Source organism: Dipteris shenzhenensis, chromosome 13 (assembly GCF_047967505.1).
Source record: "Dipteris shenzhenensis isolate YYH24624 ecotype China chromosome 13, Dip_SZ_1.0, whole genome shotgun sequence".
NCBI lineage: Eukaryota > Viridiplantae > Streptophyta > Polypodiopsida > Gleicheniales > Dipteridaceae > Dipteris > Dipteris shenzhenensis.
Window position 1 is genome coordinate 20,650,772 of NC_141608.1, and position 23,999 is coordinate 20,674,770.

The 23,999-nt window shown below is 43.5% G+C and overlaps 1 protein-coding gene across 1 annotated transcript in view; it reads left to right on the top strand.

Annotated features, from left to right (window-relative positions):
- EMB140 (EMBRYO DEFECTIVE 140) overlaps nt 1-4,781 on the top strand; it is a 46,960-nt gene extending 42,179 nt beyond the window's left edge. The window contains exon 16 of the mRNA XM_087383941.1: nt 4,157-4,781. Coding sequence (XP_087240067.1) covers nt 4,157-4,437 — 281 coding nt within the window. The 3' untranslated portion in view covers nt 4,438-4,781. The remainder of the gene's footprint in view (nt 1-4,156) is intronic.
- The last annotated feature ends 19,218 nt before the right edge of the window (nt 4,782-23,999 follow it).

Genomic DNA, 23,999 nt, shown 5'->3' on the forward strand with positions numbered 1-23,999 from the left:
ATCACTGCTGGAGGTCACGGGAGTCCAAATCTGAGCAAAAAATGCCAAAAAATAGCCTAAAACTGCTCGGAATCGCCTTCTGACAAGTTGTATCGACTCCTGGCACTGTCGCACATCTGTCTGCAGAGGACGTCCATACAATTGTACGAAAAAAAGCAAAATTTTCCCCCTCGAAAAGGTGCGGGACAAGGTTGTTTATGGTTGGGAAGTGCCAAAACTTAAAAAAATGTAGAAATCGGACCTCAAAAGGTCAAAAAACAGGCGTTAGAGTGCTCCAAAACAAGTTTCTGGCGACCAATTGACGAGGAATGTCCACCAATGCTGAGGGAGAACCACAAACTGATGCGGGAGTGAGCTGAACTCACAAACGAGGACTGCGGAGTACTTGATGGCGAGGAACCATGGCGAGGCTAAGGGAAGGGAGGCTCTACCTTAGAGGAGAGGGGATCTTCCATTTGTGGGCTTCTCTCATCCTCTAGATAGAGCAAGAAGGGGAAGGTAGGAAGGGAGGCTCTGATACCACATGAAGGAACATGGTAAGAGAGGGAGAGAGAGAGGGTAGGCTAGGGAGAGAGGAATTGATACTCAAAAGGAGACATAATGAAATGGAAATGAAATGACTAGAGCAATGAACAAAAATGAGAGTACTCACATGTAGACCAAAGAGCTTGTAGCTTGATACTTGATTGATTTGACACTAGACAAGTACAGCTCTTATATAAGAGCACACACACACATATGAACACCTATGCATATGGGATTACTCCCAATATGACACGTGGCATTCATAGGACACACTAGACTAGAACTCACACTAGAACACACATTTTTGACTCACTTTGGCTTCATATTCCAACACCTTTCTCAATCCTCAACTAATGGGATGAAACCCGCATCTTCCTAATAGCGATCCTCAGTGCATGTGAGACTCCTCTGTCCTCGAGATATTGGGGTCTGATGATGAACTCCTCCGAGTCGCTCAAGAAGTGATCGCGGTAGAACTGGGTCTTGGTGGGTAGCTCCTGATCTCCCCCCCAAGTCCGAGATGTGTGGAGCTGGAGGAGATCTAACTGTATGATACGGTTAATTTCATATCGTAGGATCGACTCAAGGAGGTGCATCCATACTGTATTGAAAGGGATGGAGCTTGTTCATCTGAATCCCGTGTCTAGCAAACCATGTGGATATACGTGCATACCATGTGTCTGTCCCGCTCTCAGCTAATATTTTGGATGACCCTAGGGCCAGCCTCAGTAGTCTCCAATGGGCTAGGTCCCAAACTCTATGAATGAAAGTCCCTGTCTGGAAGATGGCATCAGTCTGTAATGGTGTCATGGCGAAATCTGCCTGTACTATCTGATGAGGGACTGAGGGCTTGCTCCGAATCATCCTAGATCCCATGGTCACCTGTAGCCGCTCAAATCTCCTTCACTTAGCTATCGGTAGATCACACCCCCAGAAGGGTGTTGCATACATGGTAGTCGGTTGCACTAGCGTATCGAAGAGCCAGCACTTCGTCGGTGGATCCTGAAAGTGTGCATGGACGCACTGTCTCTCCAATCGTGCCAAAGCAACTCCGCCCCCATGTGAGTCGTGTATGGTCTGCATGTGTCATAGTGAAGAGGGGTCCTGTGAAGACTGATCCCAAGTATGTGTAGGACCCCACTATCTCCATTGACTCACCTCGATAGGTGAAACTGAGTCGACGAACCACTGCGTGTGAGGTGTTGAAGACCATAATCTTGGTCTTCCCAAGGTTGACTGTCAGGTCTCTCTCTCTGCAAAACACCTCCAGGGCCTCCAAATGTTTATGCAACCCCTCTGCTAAGGATGAGATATGAGATCTAGATACTAGAAGGTCTATACATGCTTTGTAGACTTTCGGAAGGCTTTTGATACCGTCCCACGATCCTACATGATCAAGAGACTATAGGAGATGTAGATCCCAAGGACACTGATACGGGTCAGTCAGAGGCAGAGTTCGTGTCCCAGGTGGTCTATCAGATTGGGTCGAGGGTACGATCGGAGTAGAGCAGGGCTGCTCCCTATTACCAGCCCTTTTTGGGCTTTACATTGATGAGATCACTTCCTTAGAGACCGCCTTGGAGGCGAGGGATCACTGCTGGCCGATCTCATGATACAGATATTGCTATGCGCTGATGACATAGTCCTCCTCCTCGATGATAGCCCTCAGAGTGAAGATGTGATCTAGGGTAGAATGCTGTCTCCGGAATCCTGCCTGTTGTAGTGCCCTCTGCCCCCGAGCCTCTGTATGACTGCTGAGCTCCCTTTCTAAAACTGATCCATAAATCTTGGCCAGCGTATGGCCAATCATGAGTGTGTGGTAGTTCCCAGTCTCCATAGGATCCCCGACTTTGTGTATCGGCACAGTAGTGATGGTGCTCCAAGCAAGTGGGAAGCTGTGACACAGCCCGGTTGAACTTCTGTGCTAGGACCCTCCTGTCCATGTGCAAAGTGCTCATGCATGATGGAGTTTATGGTTTTCAACATATCACGAGATTGAAACTGCACGTGTAGTGTTTTTAGAGGATGAGATTGGGCATGTTCCTGGATTTATTTAGATATATATCTTTTGTTATAACAATTCTTACAGCCAACTGATTCATTAATTGAAAACACAGCATGCAACCCAGCAAGAATCCTAGACCGGGGAGAAATGACTTTGCAACTGGAAGATATGTACGGTGTATTGCTTGGCACGGTCTTCCTCTAACTGAGGCTACTTGGGAATCTGTTTACCAGATGTGGAGAGTATTCTCAGATTTTATCATTGAGGATGCTGATGCCTGAAGAGCGAAAGAATGTTAGGACCTTGGATGGATCGTGAGAGGATTTTTTTGGTAATGAATCTATATGTAAATAGTTATGTTGTATCGGAGTAGTTTCGGTCAAGGCTGTCTGTCAAGGTCTTTGATGATGGGTTATGAGATGACTTGAAAGCTCTAATGAACTTCTGTGTGCATTAATTTGGGTTAATTTGTTGGTCATATGCCTGAGGCATGTGCCTAGGGGCAATTGAGTTGCTAAGTATAATGTGAGGTCCCAAAAGGGACAAAGGTTAATAATGCATGGGGATTAGTGCCTAGCAAGTAGCTTGGATTAGTATGGAAGTTTCCACAGTTTAGAGAATGCATGAGGCATCACGATGGAAGGGTAACAACTATGAATTTCAGCCACCAAGCTGGTGGTATTTTTCGAAAAGAAATGTGTGTGCTGACTGCAGATGGCTGGGTGGAGTACCAGTCTCGAACACCTGCACATGATTTATAGATGTAATTGAAATGGGTATACTAGTGTCTTTAAGCTAGAGGGGCCTGCAAGAGGGGGAGTTGCATTGCCATTTGGGATACCCTCTTGTGGTTCATGTGAGAGCCTATAAGAGGGAATTAGGGCATCCCTGTGTTAACCGTGCTGCAGATTGGCATGTCCGAATTCTCTGCTTGTCCTTTACTTCTTAGTGTCAATCTTTCATGAACATGATCATAGCAACGATTGTTTATGTGCTGTCATGTTGACCTGGCGATCTGACACTGCTTCTCTCTGCCCAGTCGGGGTTGCCTGCCTTCTGCCTACCCCGTTGTCAATTATGACGACCAGTTGAGCTACACACGGCACTCACTGTAGAAAGGGCACTTTTTGTACTTGGGTCGAGGAGCTTGAAAACTTGGTGGTGTCACTCAAGAAGATAAACGTCCTGTTGTGCTGAGATTCAAGCCTCATGTGTAAGAGTGTTCGTTGAAACTTTAGTCAACGGCAGATGCTGCGATCTGATGTGAAAAAACATGTTTTTGCAGACCAAAGTATGTGGCTTCATGAACATTGCAGTTGTCCTCATTTGCTTTTGGGAGGTGTAAATAGTCTGGATTGAAAATGTTTTAGAAAATCCGAGACTCCAATCTGCAAGTCCCTATGTTTTGAGCAAGTGCTTCATTCACAGCTTTATGCAAGTGCACTTGTCCAGCACCTCAGGCACAAAATGACTATGCCAATTTCCCAGTGTGTATTGTCCACGGGACCTCCTGGGAAATTTCAGAATGTTGACATGATTCTTAGAAACATGGTCTGTGTAGCTAATCTTTGTCAAGGGGTTTCTACAAGTTTTCTGACACTAGTTTGTTTCTGTGGATTCTTGCAGGATACCGTGATGGTGATACAAAAGTAAAGCGAGGAGAATTTCCCAATGACAGAAGTGTAACTGATTCCAAGAGAGTTCAGGGTCGGGGAGGGAGATTCAGTTCTGCGTCTGCACAGCATCGTCGTGGTGGTCATGTTCAACTCTTAGGAAAGAACACCTTTGCTGTACCGAGGGCTATTGTCAGACCGTTGGGGTTTATTGGGGGAGAGGCTAATAAGGTGGCACAGGACGAAATACCAAAATCAAATAAGGAATTCAGAGAGATGCTTTTGAAACATTGAAGGTACACACACACACACCCCCCCAAGTGGAATGGAGCCAGATGCATGTTTTTTAAATATGTGAAGCTACCACTTTCGTGATGGGGGTTATTGTTTATACCTCATCTTAGCAGTGGGGTAGAGAGACTCAGTTTAAGAAAAGCTACGGCTGTGACTGTATCAGTGCCTTTACTAAAAGGTTTTTAGTGACTTATGGCAATGAATATACATAGTAATGTAATTGGTTGTATGAGCTCGACTGGATTTTTTTTTTTCTGTTTTGAGCTTATCTTAGTGATGTAAATTTCCTGAATTAAGCATGATATGGGGGATGCAGAAGGTTGGCCTAGTTATTGCAAACATTTATCAATGTTGTGAGTGATAATATGTGGAACTTATTTTGTTCATTGCACGTCAATCCACTCCGATGTGGTACAACTTGAGGAAAGGTTTTTTAAGGGACTATTTTTGGGTATACATCAACTCTTCGATAATGTTTCAGGTAAGGATTTTGGGCAGACATTATCCCTTCGTTAACATTTCAAACTGCATAAACATGGAATTTCAAGAAGATTTCAACGTTACACTCTTAAGAAAATGAGTTATCTTGCATGCTGATCCTATCTAATGTGTAGGTCCATAAATTAATGGTTTTTTCTTGCTATAATTACAAAAGAATGTAAAGCAAGAACTCATACATTGAGGCCATTTGCTTATTTACATGTTGAGAGAAAGCTAGCTTTCTTGCAGCTTGCTTTGCAAGGTTTGAGTTCAATGCCTAGGGTACATTGGAAGCATATGCCGTGTGGTGGGCTATAGACGTAGATTCTCGTCGTGTGAAAACGTATAAAGTTCTTTCATGCTAAGCATCCCCATCTCTTGGTTGTCCCTTGGTGGTCTTCTTAGAGCCCTCTGTACCTTGCTCCCTCATGGCATGCATTCTAGATGTAGATGATATCAAGACAGATATTGAACTTATTTCCCCCCATCACTAGATTGCACCACGCATCTCAAACATCTCTAGGTGGTCATGCTGGCCTCGTCTCCCAAATGTTGTCTTTTGGTGCAGACTTAGGTGTCATCGAGAGGGAGGGTCACAACAATCCGTAGAATACCACTGAAGGGGTTTCCGACAAGCACTCTCTAGGACAATGTATTTCGTCGTTTCTCCAATGGTTCGAGTTGAGTCCATGGGGCTCCCCTCAAATAAGAGTGTCCTTTGTGTTTATAAGAAACAAGGTTGACTAATCATGGCTCTAGAAGCCAAGCAATGGTGTTTGTTGAATCCAAGGTGTCACCCTCTGCAAGGTGCTTGTTGATCCAAGGTGTCACCCTCTGCAAGGTGCTTGTTGATCCCTCTAGAGAGAGTGCTGTATTATTTGGAAACTCCAAAAGCTTATTGAAGTGCACATCTCAATTAGGCCAGCCTCTTGTGAATGAAGGAAGAGTACCCCAAGGGTTTTGCTACAAAAGGAATAAGACGGTAGCTTGACATCACAAAATGCTCGTGGCAAAAGGACTGTCTTGTGTGTCTTGCAATGAGGCTAGTTGAAACTTTTGCATACAATGATGAGATCCTTTTCACCCATTGTGCTGAGAAGCTCAAGTGCTATGTGGTTCTTTCCAAGAAGCCAAATCTACTTTGTTATAGGCCTTCTCAAAATCCAAAAGAAGGGCATGGTTGAGTATCATGGATGATATTTTGGAAGGAGTGGGTGAATATTTTGGATGTTCTAACTCTTAAACAAGATGGGTTGAGAATTGTGGATGATATTTGGAAGGAGTGGGTGAAGTCATGAACTCGAGCTTAGTTAAGATCTTGAAGATCACATCTAGTAGAGTGATCAGCCTTTGTTCATGATTGTTGGTCCTTTCCTCACCTTTGGGGATGAGGAAATCCAACCATGGGTGGGCATATGATCGAAGTCCTCCCTAATACTTTTTGCACAAAAAGGGCCTCCAATCGGCTCATCCGTAGAAGAGTAGCCAAATGTCTCATCATGAGTAGATTGCCTCTGACACTGCTATCGCTTGAGGAGTGACCTTCTCTGCTTGGAAGAAATGCCAAATAAATGTGGCAATCTTTGGAATCTCTTATGGGTATGGGTGAATTCATCTCGTCCCTTAGATGGTAGATCTTGGTTTTTATTGAACTAAAACTAACAAGTCATCATATCCCCTTTTGGACCCATTGAGCACGAGAGGAATGAAAGTAATACTCTACATGTCTTGGCCTCCACCTTTTGGAGCTCCAATTTAGCACACTCATATGGATTAGCTAGCCACGGTGGGTTTGGCGCTTCCTCTCTAAGCCTCTAAATGGAGGTAATGTCCCTTTTGAGAGATCAAACTCTGGGTGGTTGAAGTTGTGCACCTTGATCTCTACACTACTTCCTTGAATGGAACCACTTAGCAATGACCTTATCCATCCCATGGGAGAGTATCCTCAAGTATCCAAATCTGGATAAGGCTTGGTGCATATCCTAATTGTTGTGGAGAACACTTGGTATCCTCACCCCTAGGGTCTTTGTTATGAACAAGATGGAGCACACACATTAATGATCCCAATGTGAGATATTGGACCATCAGCCCCATCCCATACAACTCCCACAATAAGGCACCCTAGTAAAAAAAAGTCTGGTTTTAAGGCTGAGCTAGCTAAGCATGCCCCCCCCCCCCGCCCATCCCCCCCAAATGCTCCCCTGCTAGCGACCCCTGCTAGTCGAGGATCATATCTTTAGGCTTGCAGTTAAGAATGTTGTTTGAGAGGACATATGCTCTTAGAGCATGGGAATATCGATTCATTGTTCATTGACTAGGGTTCTTTGCAACTCAGGTCAAAGTATCAAGAGTTGAGTGGTAGAAATCATGCACATTGTAGCTTACTATGGCAGCTCTGTGGAAGGGGGTGCCCGGGGGGGGGAGGGGGGGGCAAGGGAGCTTGAGTGGTGGCTAGCGGTGGTGTGGGTGACAAGGCCTTCTTATGACTCGAGGCTTGAGTCATGGCAATTGAACTTGTGGACTTTGCTGGGGGGGTTTGGAGGGTGAATACTCCCAATCTATCAAACATCAAGCTAAAGGCATCAGTGGCTCCAAATCCTTGATGTAGGCCAGTGCATCAAAGTAGAAGCAGATACTCCCAATCTATTCAAATGGGTGACCCTTTTGGGAATGACATCTAGAACTGTTACCTATCTTCATGGCTAATCCACAGATTTTGGCTTTTCAAATCCTCAAGCATTAGGTTCCTCTTTTTTCGTGGAGGTCCATTAGAAGTCCTCACTTTGTGGAGGTTCCTGAGCTCATGTGGAGGTTCATCAATATGTATTGAAAGTTGCAAACCTAAAGCCCCAAAAAGATTGGGTTGCATTCCCAATTACCCCCATAGTGCCACATTTCAATGGTTGTAAGATTATCATAACCTCTAGAGGGTGTGAACTCTTCTCTAGGGAGGGTCGGTATTTTGGGGCCTTCACCATCTGCTTGGCATCTCTGGGGGGAGGGGAGGGGATTTTGTTACAGCTACACTCGCCCATGCTCTCTCTTGTGGTCTGTTGCTTAGCATTTTTCGGCATTCCTACCCTTCCTTTACATACCTACTCTTCCTTTTCCCTTTCAATCTAGTCTAGACCCTAACTTTGGGACCCATTGCTAGGCTTTAAGCCTAGGGGAAACTTGTGACTATTAGGAATGAGGAGTACGCCTGTGAGGTATATAGGTCTTGTTGTCTTCCCTCTCAGGAGTGTTGTTTGCAAAAGGGGTTAGATAGAATAGCAAGGATTTGGCCTTGGACAAGTTGCCCTTCTATCAACAACATAGGCGCTACCATAGTACACCTAAGGCCTCAACCTAGTAATGGAAGAACCCTCCCCTAAGGATCTCCAACATCATCTCCTCATGGAGAGGATCAAGATCCTCCATGATTAAGCACACATTTTTTACTCCGTCATTAGAGAGTACAGAAATTGCTGTCATGGGAGATGTTAGTGCTATAATGAAGCAAGCTCCTATGAACAAAAAAGGATTTGGTACTCCTTGGAGAAAGAAAGAAAGAAAGAAAATTTATTAAATTCTTTGGAAGACCGATGGGTCTATGAGACTACGAAAAAACCTGAATACAATGAGCTGTGGTGGTGGAGCTACTAAACGAGCATCCACACCAATGCAGAATGCAATAAAATGCAAAATGGTACTAAGTCCTAAGTACAACATAGTCATATCCCGACTATTTAAGAGTATTATTTCAAAAGAAAGTGTAAGAATGGGTGAATGTAAGTGCAAATCATTCATTCACATAATTGATAACATGAGAACCTGTAGGGCCGCTCCACCCTGGCCCACTCAATATCCGACAAATCTGGCCCCCAACATGGGCTGCCATACATCCCTGCAGGGTGGACCAAGGAGTCAAAGGGCAACCCTTTGGTCCGCGGATCCTGAAAATGAGAGCAGAAGCACTGTCTCGCAAGTCTAGCCAATGAAGCATATCCTCTGCATAGGCATGCCTGCATCGTGGGTCTCATGATGAGGGTGGGTTCGAAAAAAACGACCCCCAGATAAGTGTATGATGAAACTACCTCAACAAGGGACCCCTCAAAAGTGAAATGCTCATTGCGCATGACGACTCGGGATGTATTGAATCATGAGAGACTTTGGGAGTGTAATCAAGTACCTCGGTAAATGATGGGTCTACTCCATGTCATCCATTGTGAATTTATGGTACCATGGGATGGAAAAGATCAAGTGTAAACCCAAATAGATTGGATTCCACTGTACCAATGCTTATACGATCTTTGGCATGGGGTGTGACTAGGTAAATCCATGTCATCCATTGTGGTACCATGTAAATGATGGGTCTACCCCATGTCATCCATTGTGAATTTATGGTACCATGGGATGGAAAAGATCAAGTGTAAACCCAATTAGATTTTTGCAGTGGAGACCCACAAGACTTCTCCAATGGTACGTGTTGGTATATAGAAAGGTGAATTGAACATAAATTGAGAAGACTAAGACAACTTGGTAGATTATGACTTGATGTACATTTAGGAGCCGTATACATTAGATGAAGCAGGGGGGGGGCATAAACTAGGAGGAATGGTTTAAAAAGAGGTAGGTCATTGGAACCAAATGGGTCTTCCAAGTCCAATGGCTCATGGACAAGTACAAGGCAAGACTAGTAGCCGATGGATTTGTTCAAGTGAAAGATCAGGAAACATTTTGCTTTGAATGCAAGAATAGAAACCATTGAAATAGTTCTTGTGCAATTGTTGCACATGAGAGATGGCCAATACTTTAGATGGATGTGAAGTCAACATTTCTAAATGGTCCCCAACATATAGAAGGAAGTCTATATAGTATAGCCTCTTGAGTTCTAGATGACAAGGTATTCATATGTGTACGCCAACTTGTGATATGGTAGTCAAGCCATGTGGTAGGTCTACCTCTTCATAGTCAAATCAATTCACTTACCGATCTACCCTATTCACCTACTAGTCAACCTAAATAGGTTATCCCTTGACCTATCTACACATCATATATCAAGTTGTTCACTCTTCCAATTCAAGAATGAGCACCTACTTGCTGAAGTCGATAGCTTGAATGCAATCCTTCAATAAGCCGGACAGAGGCAAGACCTCAAAAATGCCAATGAGAAGCAATGCCGCATCTCCACTGTGTATTCTCAACAAACGCGAGATGCACAAGAGGCACTCCAACATATTGAAGATGGAGGTTGTGTTATCCCAATTTTGTGGGCCTGGCTTCCAGATAGCCCTCCACCCATCCCCGTTGTGTATCACCTTTGTGAATGATGGGCCTTTATGTCCAATATTCCAAGATCGATTTGATACGATGACCGGATACTATGCACTCTCATGTCACCATCGGTTTCACCTGGTATGTTTGGAAAATACATTGAAGGTCAGGAGTGCATGCCCAACTTGTAATGCTCCTTAGGCCAAGGGTCGGATGGGTAGGTTCCGAGGAAACATTGCACCTCCTTCATAGATACCTTTACAAGTAGCTCACAACACTCAACAAATTGTCATCAGACATAGAGGCCTATAACTTCTAGCAGAGACCTGATATCAAATATTTAAACACACATACCAATGCATCTTGAAATGGGCTTCACTTTGATATAATTTTGTAAGAAACGGAGAAGCGGTTGAAACATTATGGGCATTTTATTGGAAAGGGATAAAAACTGTCTGGAAAAGAAACAGTCACACACATAGAGTCATAGCTTTTTGGTCTAACATCTGATATAGAAGTCCAAAACATGGAATGATGCTCCTTGAACAGAGCTTCGCGCTAATATAAGTTTCATCAAAATTGGAGCATCGAGTAAAAAGTTATGAGCAAAATATAAACAGGGGTCAAATGGTCACGAAAAACACCTACTCCTACTGGATGCCAACTTGGGAGAATACTCCCTCCATGCTCAGACTTCATCAACGATCAAAGTCCCATAGAGGTTGCCTAGGAGGGAAGAAAGAGCTCCCTTTGTGGCTCGAGAAATGGATAAACCATGTATGCGCAATGAGCGGCCGAATAGACAACACTTTTGAGCACTTTGGAAGAGAGAGCAATGGAAAAAGGGGAGAGACACTCAAGAGAGAGAGCCTGAAGTGACCTTCATTAACAATAGAGTGAGACTCCACTTAAATGCAACTCAAAATACTACAAACACAAGGGAGAAGAACATACAAGAGGGAGCAGGAGCTCCAAGACTACTCATAGAAAGAGAATGAACTAGAGAGATATGGACTCAAGAGTCTATGTAAGAGGATATCTACAAGAGGGAGAGAGAAGGCTCATGGAAGAGGCTTGAAGAGACTAGAGCTATAGCAGCATGAGGCTCAATGGTGGAAGAGATGTTGAACAAGGGAGAGGAGGGCTCCTTTTATAGAGATACCACAAATGGCTCAACACCAAGTTGGGCTGATGGGGTTTGAGGCGAAAATGGCTCAACATCGATGTAGTATGACGTTCTTGGCATCAGAGCAACATTTTTTGCTGCAAATCCTCGGTTGCAAAGATTATAGGTCCCTTTGTAATTTCATGACATATTGTAATGACATATATCAATTTTGTTAATGGATTTTGGAGATGATGCGATGAAGTATACAAGTTCGCATGCTAAATTTTGTGTTTGAACCTGATTATTGTTTTTTCTTTCATTAAGAAAAAAAAAGATCTTTCAAAGGTGTATTTCAATTGTTGGGATATACCTAACTAAATGTTGCATAGTTTTAATGCTTGGGTTTTTACAAATACCTAACTAAATGTTGGGATATACCTAACTAAATGTTGCGTAGTTTTAATGCTTGAGATTGATAGGCCTCTCCTCACTCATTTCAATTGGGAGGACTTGAGTTCACCTATGCCCTTCCCAATGATTCTTTAATTTTTATGGCAATCTTTATTCTTTAGTCTTAAATTTATGTTTCAATGGCAAATAGAAAATTATTTTTCATTTAGGTTTAGAATTTTAATGTGAGATAGAAACCCACATATTGTTTTAAGATTGCTAGTTTGCCAATTCGGATGGAATGCATGTGTAAGTTCAATAAACTTTAATTGCAAATGCTAAACGATTTTCCATTTAGTTGTGCACTTTGATTTAGAATTGCAACCTACTTTATTCTATAAATTTTAATTACTTTATTACTTTATTCATTCATAGTTGCAACCATATAAACTTGAAAAAACATATAACTTGAAATAAAGCAATATATTTCCATCATAGAGAATGTATACATTGTAAAAAGGTGAAAGTCATGGTCCTAGACATAGCTGTCCTAAGCCCACAATGCCATGTGCAATGCCATTGATAGTTGGGCTTTCCAAAGTGGAAAAATAGATCTATTCAACAAGTAATCTACTAGACAATAAATATGAAATTTGTGGCTGCCAGAGCATAATAGGCTATTGAGTTATGAAACAAGCACTAGCATATTGGGCACAAACAATTGTTTGGGCTATCGGAGGAAAGGGGTTGCATGGCATATGGTTGTGAAGATATATGCAGACAAACAGCTACCCATGCCTCCATGCTCACATCTTCGATTAGTGTTGCACATGCATCGTGGTCCTCTTGTCACAACTGTGTGTTGAGGTCCTCCAAGATCTTCAGTTACGCACGTAGATCTATAATCTCATTTTGCAGCTCCATATCAGTTTATAGTCTTTTGGTTTCCAGGCATTGGACTTGCTCGAACCGGGCTATGTTTTCTCTTCATAGAGTTGTGCCACTTGTTGCTCTAGTGGTCCATGTGTCCCCTCCAATGCCCGGGTTATGTTCATAGAGTTGTGCCACTTCATTATGGTGTGGTGCCTTCCCATATACCTCGATATATATCTACCTAGCATTTTACTAAATCTGTTCGTCTTGACAATTTGTTATCTTCCATCTCTTGTGCTAGTCCAAAGCTTGGGTTGGGGTGCTTCCACCTCCCTCTATTGTTCTTCTACGTCTCCTCACTTGGCTTTCTGAGGCTTCCTCTTCATCGGCCTCTAAGGGCCAGACTGCCAAAAGCTCTTGTTTCGAGACAATCTTGTTCACTTCTTTCCATTGCATGCCTGCAAAACCAATGCCCATGGTGTTGGCTGCTAGTTCATATGTGATAATTATTAACAAAAGACCTAAGTAATGATACATCTAATATTAGAAGCATGCAAAAATTGAAATATTAAATATACAGACCTCTAGCTTGAGCGTACACAGATGTACATGCAATAGTGTCTGGCACATGCTGGGGCGCTGCGCTAGCAATCCTGGATAGCCGCTCGAATTGGAAGCATTGATTCTCGACATGTCGAGCTACTATTCAGCCTCCTCTTGCATCAATGGATGCCTACTTGCTCTTCTCAAGCCTTCCTCCTCCCTGGGCAAAGGAGGAGTATCCTCTTCTTGTGACATTCTCATAGGAAATTATTGCTTGTTGTAGAGAGTGAAGTGCGGATGAATGCTCAGTGTGTGACAATATGCAAGATTTGTATGCAACAAATTCAACATTTGTGAGGCGCCAATGTGTGACGTAGGATCCAAGATGCAAATGTCACATGCAATATGCTTGATGCAAGATGAAGATGTTACATATCCCTTGCAAGTTGCAAACCATTACATATGCTATGCAAAATAAGTTATAACAAAATTACTTTATTTAACAAAATGTACATGTTGAAATCTTTATTTACATCAAATGGTACAAATTAAATTTTATTTTTGAATAAGAATTTCATTACAATAAGTTTGACACATGGGGTTCCAAAAATATTACAAGACCAAAAGGGTGGCTTATGTTGCTAGCCTAAGTGCAAGGCTCATCACTTCCATAGGCCTCATAGCCAATTCTCCCTCACATTCTACTCTCTTTAAGATATCAATGGTCTGTGTAGGTGGCTTTCTTTGATTGGCAATGCGATGCATCATTTGTTCTTTTGCATGATGCTTAATGGCATTAATGACATGAGAAGGAGGCATTTTATGATCATCCTCAAGGTAACTCCAGGCATCTTCAAAATATTTAATCACCTCAACAATTATCCATACCAACAATGGATATGTATCTGCATGGCATGTATGTCTGCCTCTTAACACTACTTCTTGTAGCTCAGGTGCAAGCCATTTTTTCCACCCATGCTCTTCCTCTTTCCTGCAAACTCTCTCAGCAGCAGCAAAGTCGGCATCTATCTCCAAAGGTTTCTTCTTCAAATGCTTGAATGCCTTTTGACTCTCCGGGAAGTCCATGGCCCTCCCCCAATCTATGATGCCTACTCGCGGCATCTAGACTTTCCAACAAAATCCAATAAGATATTGCCCGGGTGTAGGTCTGTGTGCATCCACCTTCCAACGTGCACCATTGCCAAACCATCTACAAGTGCATGGATGATATGGAGGAGATTATCACAAAAGACATATATTCGGGTAATATCTTCCTTCTCCAATGTAGCTTGGACTCCCTCGATTATTGTGGCCATCAGATTTGCTCCTTCCCTTAGAACATGGTGGAAGTAGCATGTGAACCTACTTTGGTCCATTAGCAAAATCTAAAGGAGGCTACCGCCATTAAAGTATGGAGTGATGGTCCACAGTGGCTCTTCTTGGTTTGCTGCAATCACACGTAGAAGGACTAGGTGTAACATCTGCATGAGTTCCTTGCTTCTCATGTATGCATTCCAATACTCACCTTGTACTTCTTTTTGGCATATTCCACATGATATGGAAAACCTGCAACTCCTACCAACCGCACTTTAAAAATAGTGCCATAGGTGCCTAAGTCAATTTTCTCGCCAACTTGTATCTCCCTCTCTGTGACATATGCCAAGTGTGGCACTTTGTCTATGTTACTAGCCACGTGTTGTGCCCTTTGAACCTCATTAACTCTCAATGGTTGAGAGGATGTAGAGGCTAGCTGCTCTTCACAAAGGACCCTACTCTTGTGCTTGGCCCATACATCCTATATTTCTGATATATCTTGCTTTGGACATTATTATTTTTAGTTGAGTGAGACTATGACAAAGTACTCTGGGGAAGTAGCAAGCTAAGGGTGTCCACTTTTTGTTCACTCCCCAATCCTTAGGAGGTGGAAAAACAAGCTTTTTAGCACACAAAAATGCAAATCTCACCTACTTCCCTATGGATCTAGTCTTTGAAGTCTTCTGACACAACATCACACTTGCTATTGTGCACACAATCGTATAGTCTGATCAAAAATTTGATGCACACACAAAAAATTTCTTTGTGTCACACGGCATGGTTCCAAGGTGGTCACACGTTTGTCACGAACAGAGAGTGTCATATTAAATTCTAAATTTCTCACTCATTTTATATTAAATGTTATTGAAACTTTGTAAGTGGTCTCTTTGCATTATTAAGCTTAACTTGATTTATTGGTAATTTTTTGAATGATTTATCTAATTATAAATAATTATTTATAATAAATAAAGTCATAAAATACATGCAATTCAGTAGCACACCACATTTTTTTAGTATTTTGAATAATTAAGCAAATCCAATTCGGTGGAAGGTTAGTAGGCACATAAGGGTGTGTGGTTGAATCATTAAATCCCAAATCCAACGGTTAGACTTAGGAAGATTGAAGTTTAATTTTTACTTTTACTCCTTAGAGGATCAATAAAGAATATTAAAAATAAATCTAGTAATTCTCAAACATGACCAAACATTTCAAAAATGTCAATATTTTTAGTCCTCCGCATGATAAGAGAAAAAAATTTTGGTTAAATTTGAGTAAGGGAAATGTACGATATGGCCTCCAAGAGTGAAATCTCCCTTTTGTGGGGGAAAAAGGGCCACCCAAGCCTAATACCGAGACAAGGTAGGCTTGATATTAGGCTTGGTGAGGTAGGCTAGGAGCATCACCGACCCTAGTGGCAAGCCTTTGGAGTGAGCATGCTGCCCATGCGGAAGGCTGAGTCATCTATTTTTGCCTTGCAACCATGCCACATTGTTAGACCACATGGTGCCATGTCATCAAGGAGATGTGACATCACTCCTTGCCATGTCACCTTACATTGCCACATGTGCCATCTCATCATTCCACATCATGAGCCATGTCATCACACCTTGCCACCTTGGCATACCTCATCAACCTTGCCACATCACCAATCCCTCCACCTCAATTTGCCATGTCAATCTACCACCTCATGAATGCCAACTCATAATGCCACATCACCTTTCCACGTCATGGAAGAGACTATACTGCCACATCATGACCATGCATGGTGCCACATCAGCCACATGTATACACATCACGATGTGCAAGGCATAGAATGCCTCGATCGAGGTATATGACTTGCGTGAGGCATAGAATACCTCGATCGAGGTATATGATCGAGGGGTATGTGCTATGACCGAGGGGTACCTCGATCGAGGTTTATATCTGTGTGAGGCATTGAATACCTCAATCGAGGTATATGATTTGGGCATAGCATACCTCGATCGAGGTATTTGAAGGTACAAAACTGGAATAAAATCAAACGATGCAAATATTCAAAATTAACGTTGGATTCCAGCCAATTAGTTTCAATCGTAGCACCTTCTCCACCAATAATAATGAAGAGAAATCTAGTGGATGAGTTGAGGCTCTCTATAAGACACCACGTTTTGGTTCATTTCACCCATTCTTAGCCATTCTTGCCTCCTCATCACTTTGTCACACCTTCCATCCTACTTTCATTGAGAATGGGTTCTCAAAGCCGTAGAGCTAGTAGACGTGAAAGATGTAGGAACCCCCCCCCAAATCTCATTGATGAGGAGTACAAGCGAAAGGCTCCTGAGCGCAAGAGAGCCTCTAGAGCTAGAGCTCGTGCTGCCACCATCGATCCACCTCCACCTCTACCTCTACATCCCACCTCCACCTCCACCTCCACCCCCACCCCCACCCCCACCTCCATTGTCCCCCCATCCTCATTCGCTCCCCTACCTCTAGCCTCCACCCTTCCCCTAGCCACCTATATTTTGGCCTCTACCTCTACCTCTTCCCCCTCCACCCTCCCCCCTCCCCCCGTTCCCCTTGGCGCCTCCCTTCTCCCGTCCACCCTACCATCTCCCATTGATCCCCTTGCCCCACCTTGCAGCAACAGTGTTGCTTCACGACGTGACTTGCCAAAGTCCACTATCCGTCGTCGTACTAGCAAGATTGTGCTGTATTTTTTTGGTGACCTCATGCCAGCTTCACAGTCTTCTCTTCTCACGTCCCTGATTGATCACCCTGACTTGGTAGAGTGTAGGAGGCTTGCTGGTCTTGGTGCATGTAGAGATAGGGTTGTATCTAGCGAGGTCCTTAGTAGTGTTCAACATTCCTATGCTTCTATTAAGCATAGGAACTCCAGTGTTGCCTTAGCAGCACGTCGTGCTATTGTGGCTGCCATTAGTAGACCTCATATGATAGGCCATGTGCATACCGCTTCATGTCTTCTTCAGATTGCACCGCGCACATTGCGATCAGGCATGATTAGGAGGCAGAGTCTAGAGGATAGTGAGACTGATGCTCTTTGGGCTTCGAGTGGTCGTGTACCTCGCAGCGATCGATTGTTGGATGATTCCACTAGGTCCTTCATACAACAGTTTTGGGAGGAGCATTGCAGAGCATCCCCGGTGTTCAAGAAGGCATTGCGGAAGAGGGTGTCATGCGATGTGTACATTGAGCATGGTGCATGTTTTTTGGAGTGTACCTAGACTGAGTTGTACACTTAGTTTGTAGAGGCACACCCGGAGTTCAGGATTGGGCAGAGGTCATTTGAGTGATGCAGGCCATGGTTTGTGCGATGCTCTCAGGAGCATGACACATGTTGTTGTCACTACCATGTGGATTTTGGATTGATGTATGACGTATTCCGTTCCCTTGATGGTCATAGGGGAGTGGTTCCTACTAGCCCTCGCGACTTCATTCATTCCATATTGTGTACACGAGATGGTGATGCTTTATTCCACTCCCTTGATTGTGTGGAAGGCAGGTGTACTTTGTGTGGTGACTTTGCTAGAGTGCCACGAGTTGCACTAGATACTTGTGATGTGTAGATGGTTCGTTGGCAGTAGTATGAGTACAGTACCTTGACATTAGATGGTGGTGCATAGTCGAGGAGGTTGCAGCTTGTGGGGAAGGAGACACCACATGTTGTATTCATTGACAGTTTTCGAGGGAAGCTGTATCGCTACATACGCCACTCGCACACTGCGAAATGGGAGAATCATCAGTTTCGTGCATGTTTGAGGACATTTCCTACAGGGGTGGTTGTCTCAGTGGTGGACTTTGCGGAGAATTACACCTTTGCACCATAACATGAGATCCAATCAGAGTATTATTTCTCCGAACAGGTGACGTGTGATTGAGTATTGATTTTTTCCTCGCCTCATTATATTGAATTATTTCAATAGTTATATTTTTTTTCAATGCCATATTGTAGGTTGCTATATTTGTGCACATTAGCTATCATCATGCACAGGCTCATGTGGATGGCATTGATAGCACCATGGACTCACACATCATTGTGCGAGAGTATCACTTCTACATTAGTGATGATCGATCACATGATGCCCATTTTGTGCAGCATTGCTTCACTTTGCATGACAGTTTCTTGAGGGATCATGGTGTCACATGGCAGCGGCGCTGGATCTGGTCAGATGACTGTGCTGGTCAGTTCAAATCCAGTAGACAGTTTTATTGGTTCTGCAGATGGCACCGTGAGACAGGCATTCCGATCACATGGAGCTACTTCGAGATAGGGCATGGTAAGGGAGAGCACGATGGTGCAGGTGCTTGCGTGAAGCGTGCTTTGTGTCGATACCAGTTGCGTCACGGTGCCGATCACTTCAAGGATGCACATGATGTGGTGCGGTGGTGCAGCCGGCACTTATCCACTAGTGCTATCTCCTCATTTCAGTCACGTGACGATAGGGTGGTGAGCCGGTATTTTTGGTGCGTGGACACTGGGAGTCTTGATCGTGGTCTAGGCCTTTTGATTGTCGTTTTGTGTCTGGCACTCTTGATTTCCATTCCATCAGGAGCGTAGGTGAGTCTCACCCCACGATCTTTTCTCGACGGTTTGCATGTTTTTGCTCTGCATGCATTGATGATGATTGGGGAGGGTGCTCCATGATACCATGGGCTGATCCATGGGTACGGTGAGTGCTTTCTCCCTTCCAGCCTTGGGAGGCGGTACATGATGATCAAGATGCGAGATTCAGTTCCTCTAGAGATTATGACTAGCTTACAGATATTTTGCGTATTGGTGATATCTTCACGGTTATTTCTTCGGAGGGCAATGAGGAGGGTGTGGATTATTACTTGTTGCGATGCTCTATGCTGAAGAGTGTGCTGAATGAGGATATAGTGGATGGGCATGGGATGCACTTCAATGCTCATAGCATGATCGTAGGTGGCCACTATTTTCAGCAGATACAGAGGCGTGGTCGCTATATTGAGTTCCAGGAGTACATGGCGGATCAGGAGGCATACATGTATTCCCATCTTGTTGTTGGGATCAAGATTACTTTGAGTCGTGTTCGCACTCGCAAGGCGACGTCCACTCCACGATGGCACCTTACAGTGGTGGATCATGAGAGCATACTTGCAACTATTGGCATGAGAGTTGATCCTACGGAGTAGCACATTACATATCATATTTTTTGGGATCATCAGTTGATCAGATTGATTTTTATTGGGTATCACTAGTTGATTACACATTTTTGTATTCGATATGTATAAGCTCACTGTGTGACCGTACCATTGTAATTTTCATAAACTCATATTTTGTATTTCACTCTGATGGTTGTATACATGTTCATACACATCATTGTATTAGATTCTATTTTATACATGATGTCCGATGTCTTCTCAATGGGATTTGTTGTGTTTGTAAAACAAAAAATTGTTTATTAGTAGTGATGTTGTAATTTGTTTTGTGCTTTAGGACATTTTAAAGACATGACTAAGAAAATTTGCGCACGTACTAACGAAATACATGTGTGGACTTATCTGTTGGTCCCTACTAGCATGACTACGTATGAAAAATGGTGCATGTACTAACGAAATACGCATGTGGACAGTTCTGTTGGGGATAAAACTTTGCACGACTCTTAGGTCACCCTAGACATACATCCATGCAAGATTTGGTCTCCAACTGATTTGGTATGCACCACGTGGAAGGTATAATGCTTACATTTTTACAATCCCTACTAGCACGACTGCGGCAAAGCTATGGCACACATACTAACGAAATATGCATGTGGACTTATCTGTTGGGGATGAAACTTCGCACGACTCTTAGGCCACCCCAGACATACATCCACGTGAGATTTGGTCTCGAGCTGATTTGGTATGCACCACGTGGAAGGTACAATGCGTACATTTTTACAATCCCTACTAGCACGACTGTGGCAAAGCTATGGTGCACGTACTAATGAAATATGCGTGTGGACTTATCTGTTGGGGATGAAACTTCGCACGACTCTTAGGCCACCCTAGACATACATCCACAAAAGATTTGGTCTTGAACTGATTTGGTATGCGCCACGTGGAAGGTATAATGCGTACATTTTTACAATCCCTACTAGCACGACTACGTATGAAAAATGACACACGTTCTAACGAAATATGCATGTGGACTTATCTGTTGGATATTAAACTTTGCACGGCTCTTAGGCTACCATAGACGTACATCCATGCAAGATTTGGTGTCCAACTGATTTGGTATGCACCACGTGGAAGGTATAATGCGTACATTTTTACAATCCCTAGTAGCACGACTACGTATGAAAAATGGCGCACGTACTAATGAAATATGCACGTGGACTTATCTGTTGGGGATGAACCTTCACACGACTCTTAGACTACCCTAGACGTACATCCACGCAAGATTTAGTCTCGAACTGATTTGGTATGCGCCACGTGGAAGGTACAATGCATACATTTTTACAATCCCTACTAGCACGACTGCAGCAAAGCTATGGCGCACGTACTAATGAAATACGCATGTGGACTTATCTGTTGGGGATGAAACTTCACACGACTCTTAGGCCACCCTAGGCATACATCCACGCAAGATTTGGTGTCCAATTGATTTGGTATGCGCCATGAGGAAGGTATAACGCATACATTTTTACAATCCCTACTAGCACGACTAAACCCTAAACCCTAAACCTTATTGGGGATGAAACTTCACATGGCTCTTAGGCTACCCTAGACGTACATCCATGCAAGATTTGGTGTCCAACTGATTTGGTATGCACCATGTGGAAGGTATAATGCATACATTTTTACAATCCCTACTAGCTCGACTAAACCCTTAACCCTAAACCCTAAGCCCTAAACCCTGAACCCTGTTGGGGATGAAACTTCACACAACTCTTTAGGCTAGCCTAGACATACATCCATGCAAGATTTGGTGTCCAACTGATTTGGTTTGCGCCACGTGGAAGGTATAATGCATACATTTTTACAATCCGTACTAGCACGACTAAACCCTAAACCCTAAACCCTGTTGGGGATGAAACTTCACACGGCTCTTAGTCTACCCTAGATGTACATCCACGCAAGATTTGGTCTCCAACTGATTTGGTTTGCACCACATAGAAGGTATAATGCGTACATTTTTACAATCCCTACTAGCACGACTAAACCCTAAACCCTAAACCCTAAACCCTAAATCCTAAATCTTGTTGGGGATGAAACTTCACACGGCTCTTAGGCTACCCTAGACATACATCCACGCAAGATTTGGTGTCCAATTGATTTGGTATGCGCCACGTGGAAGGTATAATGCGTACATTTTTACAATCCCTACTAGCACGACTAAACCCTAAACCCTAAACCCTGTTGGGGATGAAACTTCACACGGCTCTTAGGCTACCCTAGATGTACATCCACACAAGATTTGGTCTCCAACTGATTTGGTTTGCACCACGTAGAAGGTATAATGTGTACATTTTTACAATCCCTACTAGCATGACTAAACCCTAAACCCTAAACCCTAAATCCTAAACCCTGTTGGGGATGAAACTTCACACGGCTCTTAGGCTACCCTAGACGTACATCCATGTAAGATTTGGTCTCCAACTAATTTGGTATGCTCCACGTGGAAGGTATAATGCGTACATTTTTGCAAGCACCTTTTCAATGCTTAATGTTTACAATTACGACACACGGCATTATTTTTAAAATAGCTTATGTATTAGATGTGTGAATTGAGATATCTGAAATTCAAAATCATACTCTTAATTTTAAATACACACATGGGGATGAAACTTCGCATGGCTCTTAGGTTTAGCGTAATAATTGCAAGCATTGATATATACGAAACTCAATATGATATTCAAAATGATAAAGTTCATAGCACGAGAAAGAGAGAGAGAGAGAGAGAGAGAGAGAGAGAGAGAGAGAGAGAGAGAGAGAGAGAGAGAGAGAACTTATACTTGAACACTTTTTCAATGCTTAATGTTTACAATTACTTCACATGGCATTCTTTTTTAAATACCTTATGTATTAGATGTGTGAATTGAGATATTCGAAATTCAAAATCATACTCCTAATTTTAAATATCTATGTTAAATTTGAACAAACTATAAACTGAGATAAACAAAGTGTGAAGAACATCATGAAAGTATGAAAATGCTCATACATCATAAAAGTAAGAACAATATCATGAAAGTACCAAAATGAATGTGTACATCATCATCATCATCATGTAGAAGTGCATCCCTAAACAAGAAATGTGTGAAGCCTAAACAATCATCTTGAATCAAAATCTGATAACTCCACATATGATCCTCTAGTCATCCTCTGACGTGGCTCCTGTAGGGCCCGCTGCCCAACCGTCCGCTGTGTGCCCTCAGGCAAAGCTGGATCAGATGGGCCAGCCTCATCTCCTACATGAGATGGGCCAGCCTCATCCTGATGAAGAGGAGGGCATGCTGCATGAGCCACCGCTGCCATCTTTGCCTCCCTCGCCTCCTCTATGTATGCACATCTCAGCTCCCATAGTCATGCATCTGCGAATACTCGTGCCTCAAATCTAGTGCGAGTAATCGTCTCTACATGTAGAAGATGCTGGTCTCGGCCCCGCCCAAGCTGTTGCTCCACCCACTGCTACAATGATGTCTGCAGCTCTGCCTCTCGCTCAATACGGCATGCCTCCTCTGCTCGTGCCTCGTCACCTGGCATGAAATTACCATATGAGAAGCGTCGTGGAACACACACTGTAACCACAGATGTATTAGCACCCTCCTACATCAGCAAAGCTCTCTGTGCCTCCCCCTGAAGTGCTCTGTTAAGACCACGTGGGCGAATGGATCAGTGGCCTGACGATGACTAGGATACAGATCATCCATGCCTAGTCCTCTATATGTGGCCACATTAATGTCATCAAAGCATACAGGGCACACTGATCGTGCCACCATGTGGCGGGTCATGCAATGGAGATGTGCGATGTGGCCACACCCAAACCACCCTACGGTGTCAAACTCCTCGTGGCAAAGGATGCAAGTGGCGTAGGAAGCCTGGCTATGACTACTGCATCTATGGGTGTCCTAGTCGGCACATCTACAGGAGGAGTGGGGTATGGGGCCATGCTGGGGTCGATCCTATGGCGAGATGGATCACGACTAATATGTCTCAACTGCAAAATATAGTGCTCTGCACGATGGTATGCTATGCGTGTCCGAATCCTCTACTCCTCCAAATCTGCCTCCAACAGTCGTACATGAGACTCCATATCCTATCGCAATAGATGTGCCTGCAATGCAAACATGTCACGTACATGGTGAGAATTAACCAAAAAACTTCAGTTCAAAACACGCTACAAAAAAATAAACTAAAATAATCAGAATAACTGACCTCATCCCTAGACTCGGCCAACAATGCCTCCAACTCTGCAATCCATGCGTCTCGAGTCTCCAACTTGTGCTGAGGCGGTGTAGATGTGGGAGGTGGTGTAGATGTGGGAGGCTCCATTGATGATCGAGGTGGGGGAGGTGGAATTGAAAGTGATCTCGATAGGGCAGAGACCATGTGGTGCAAGGATGATGCCACTAAATGAACATCCCCCCTAATCCGTCC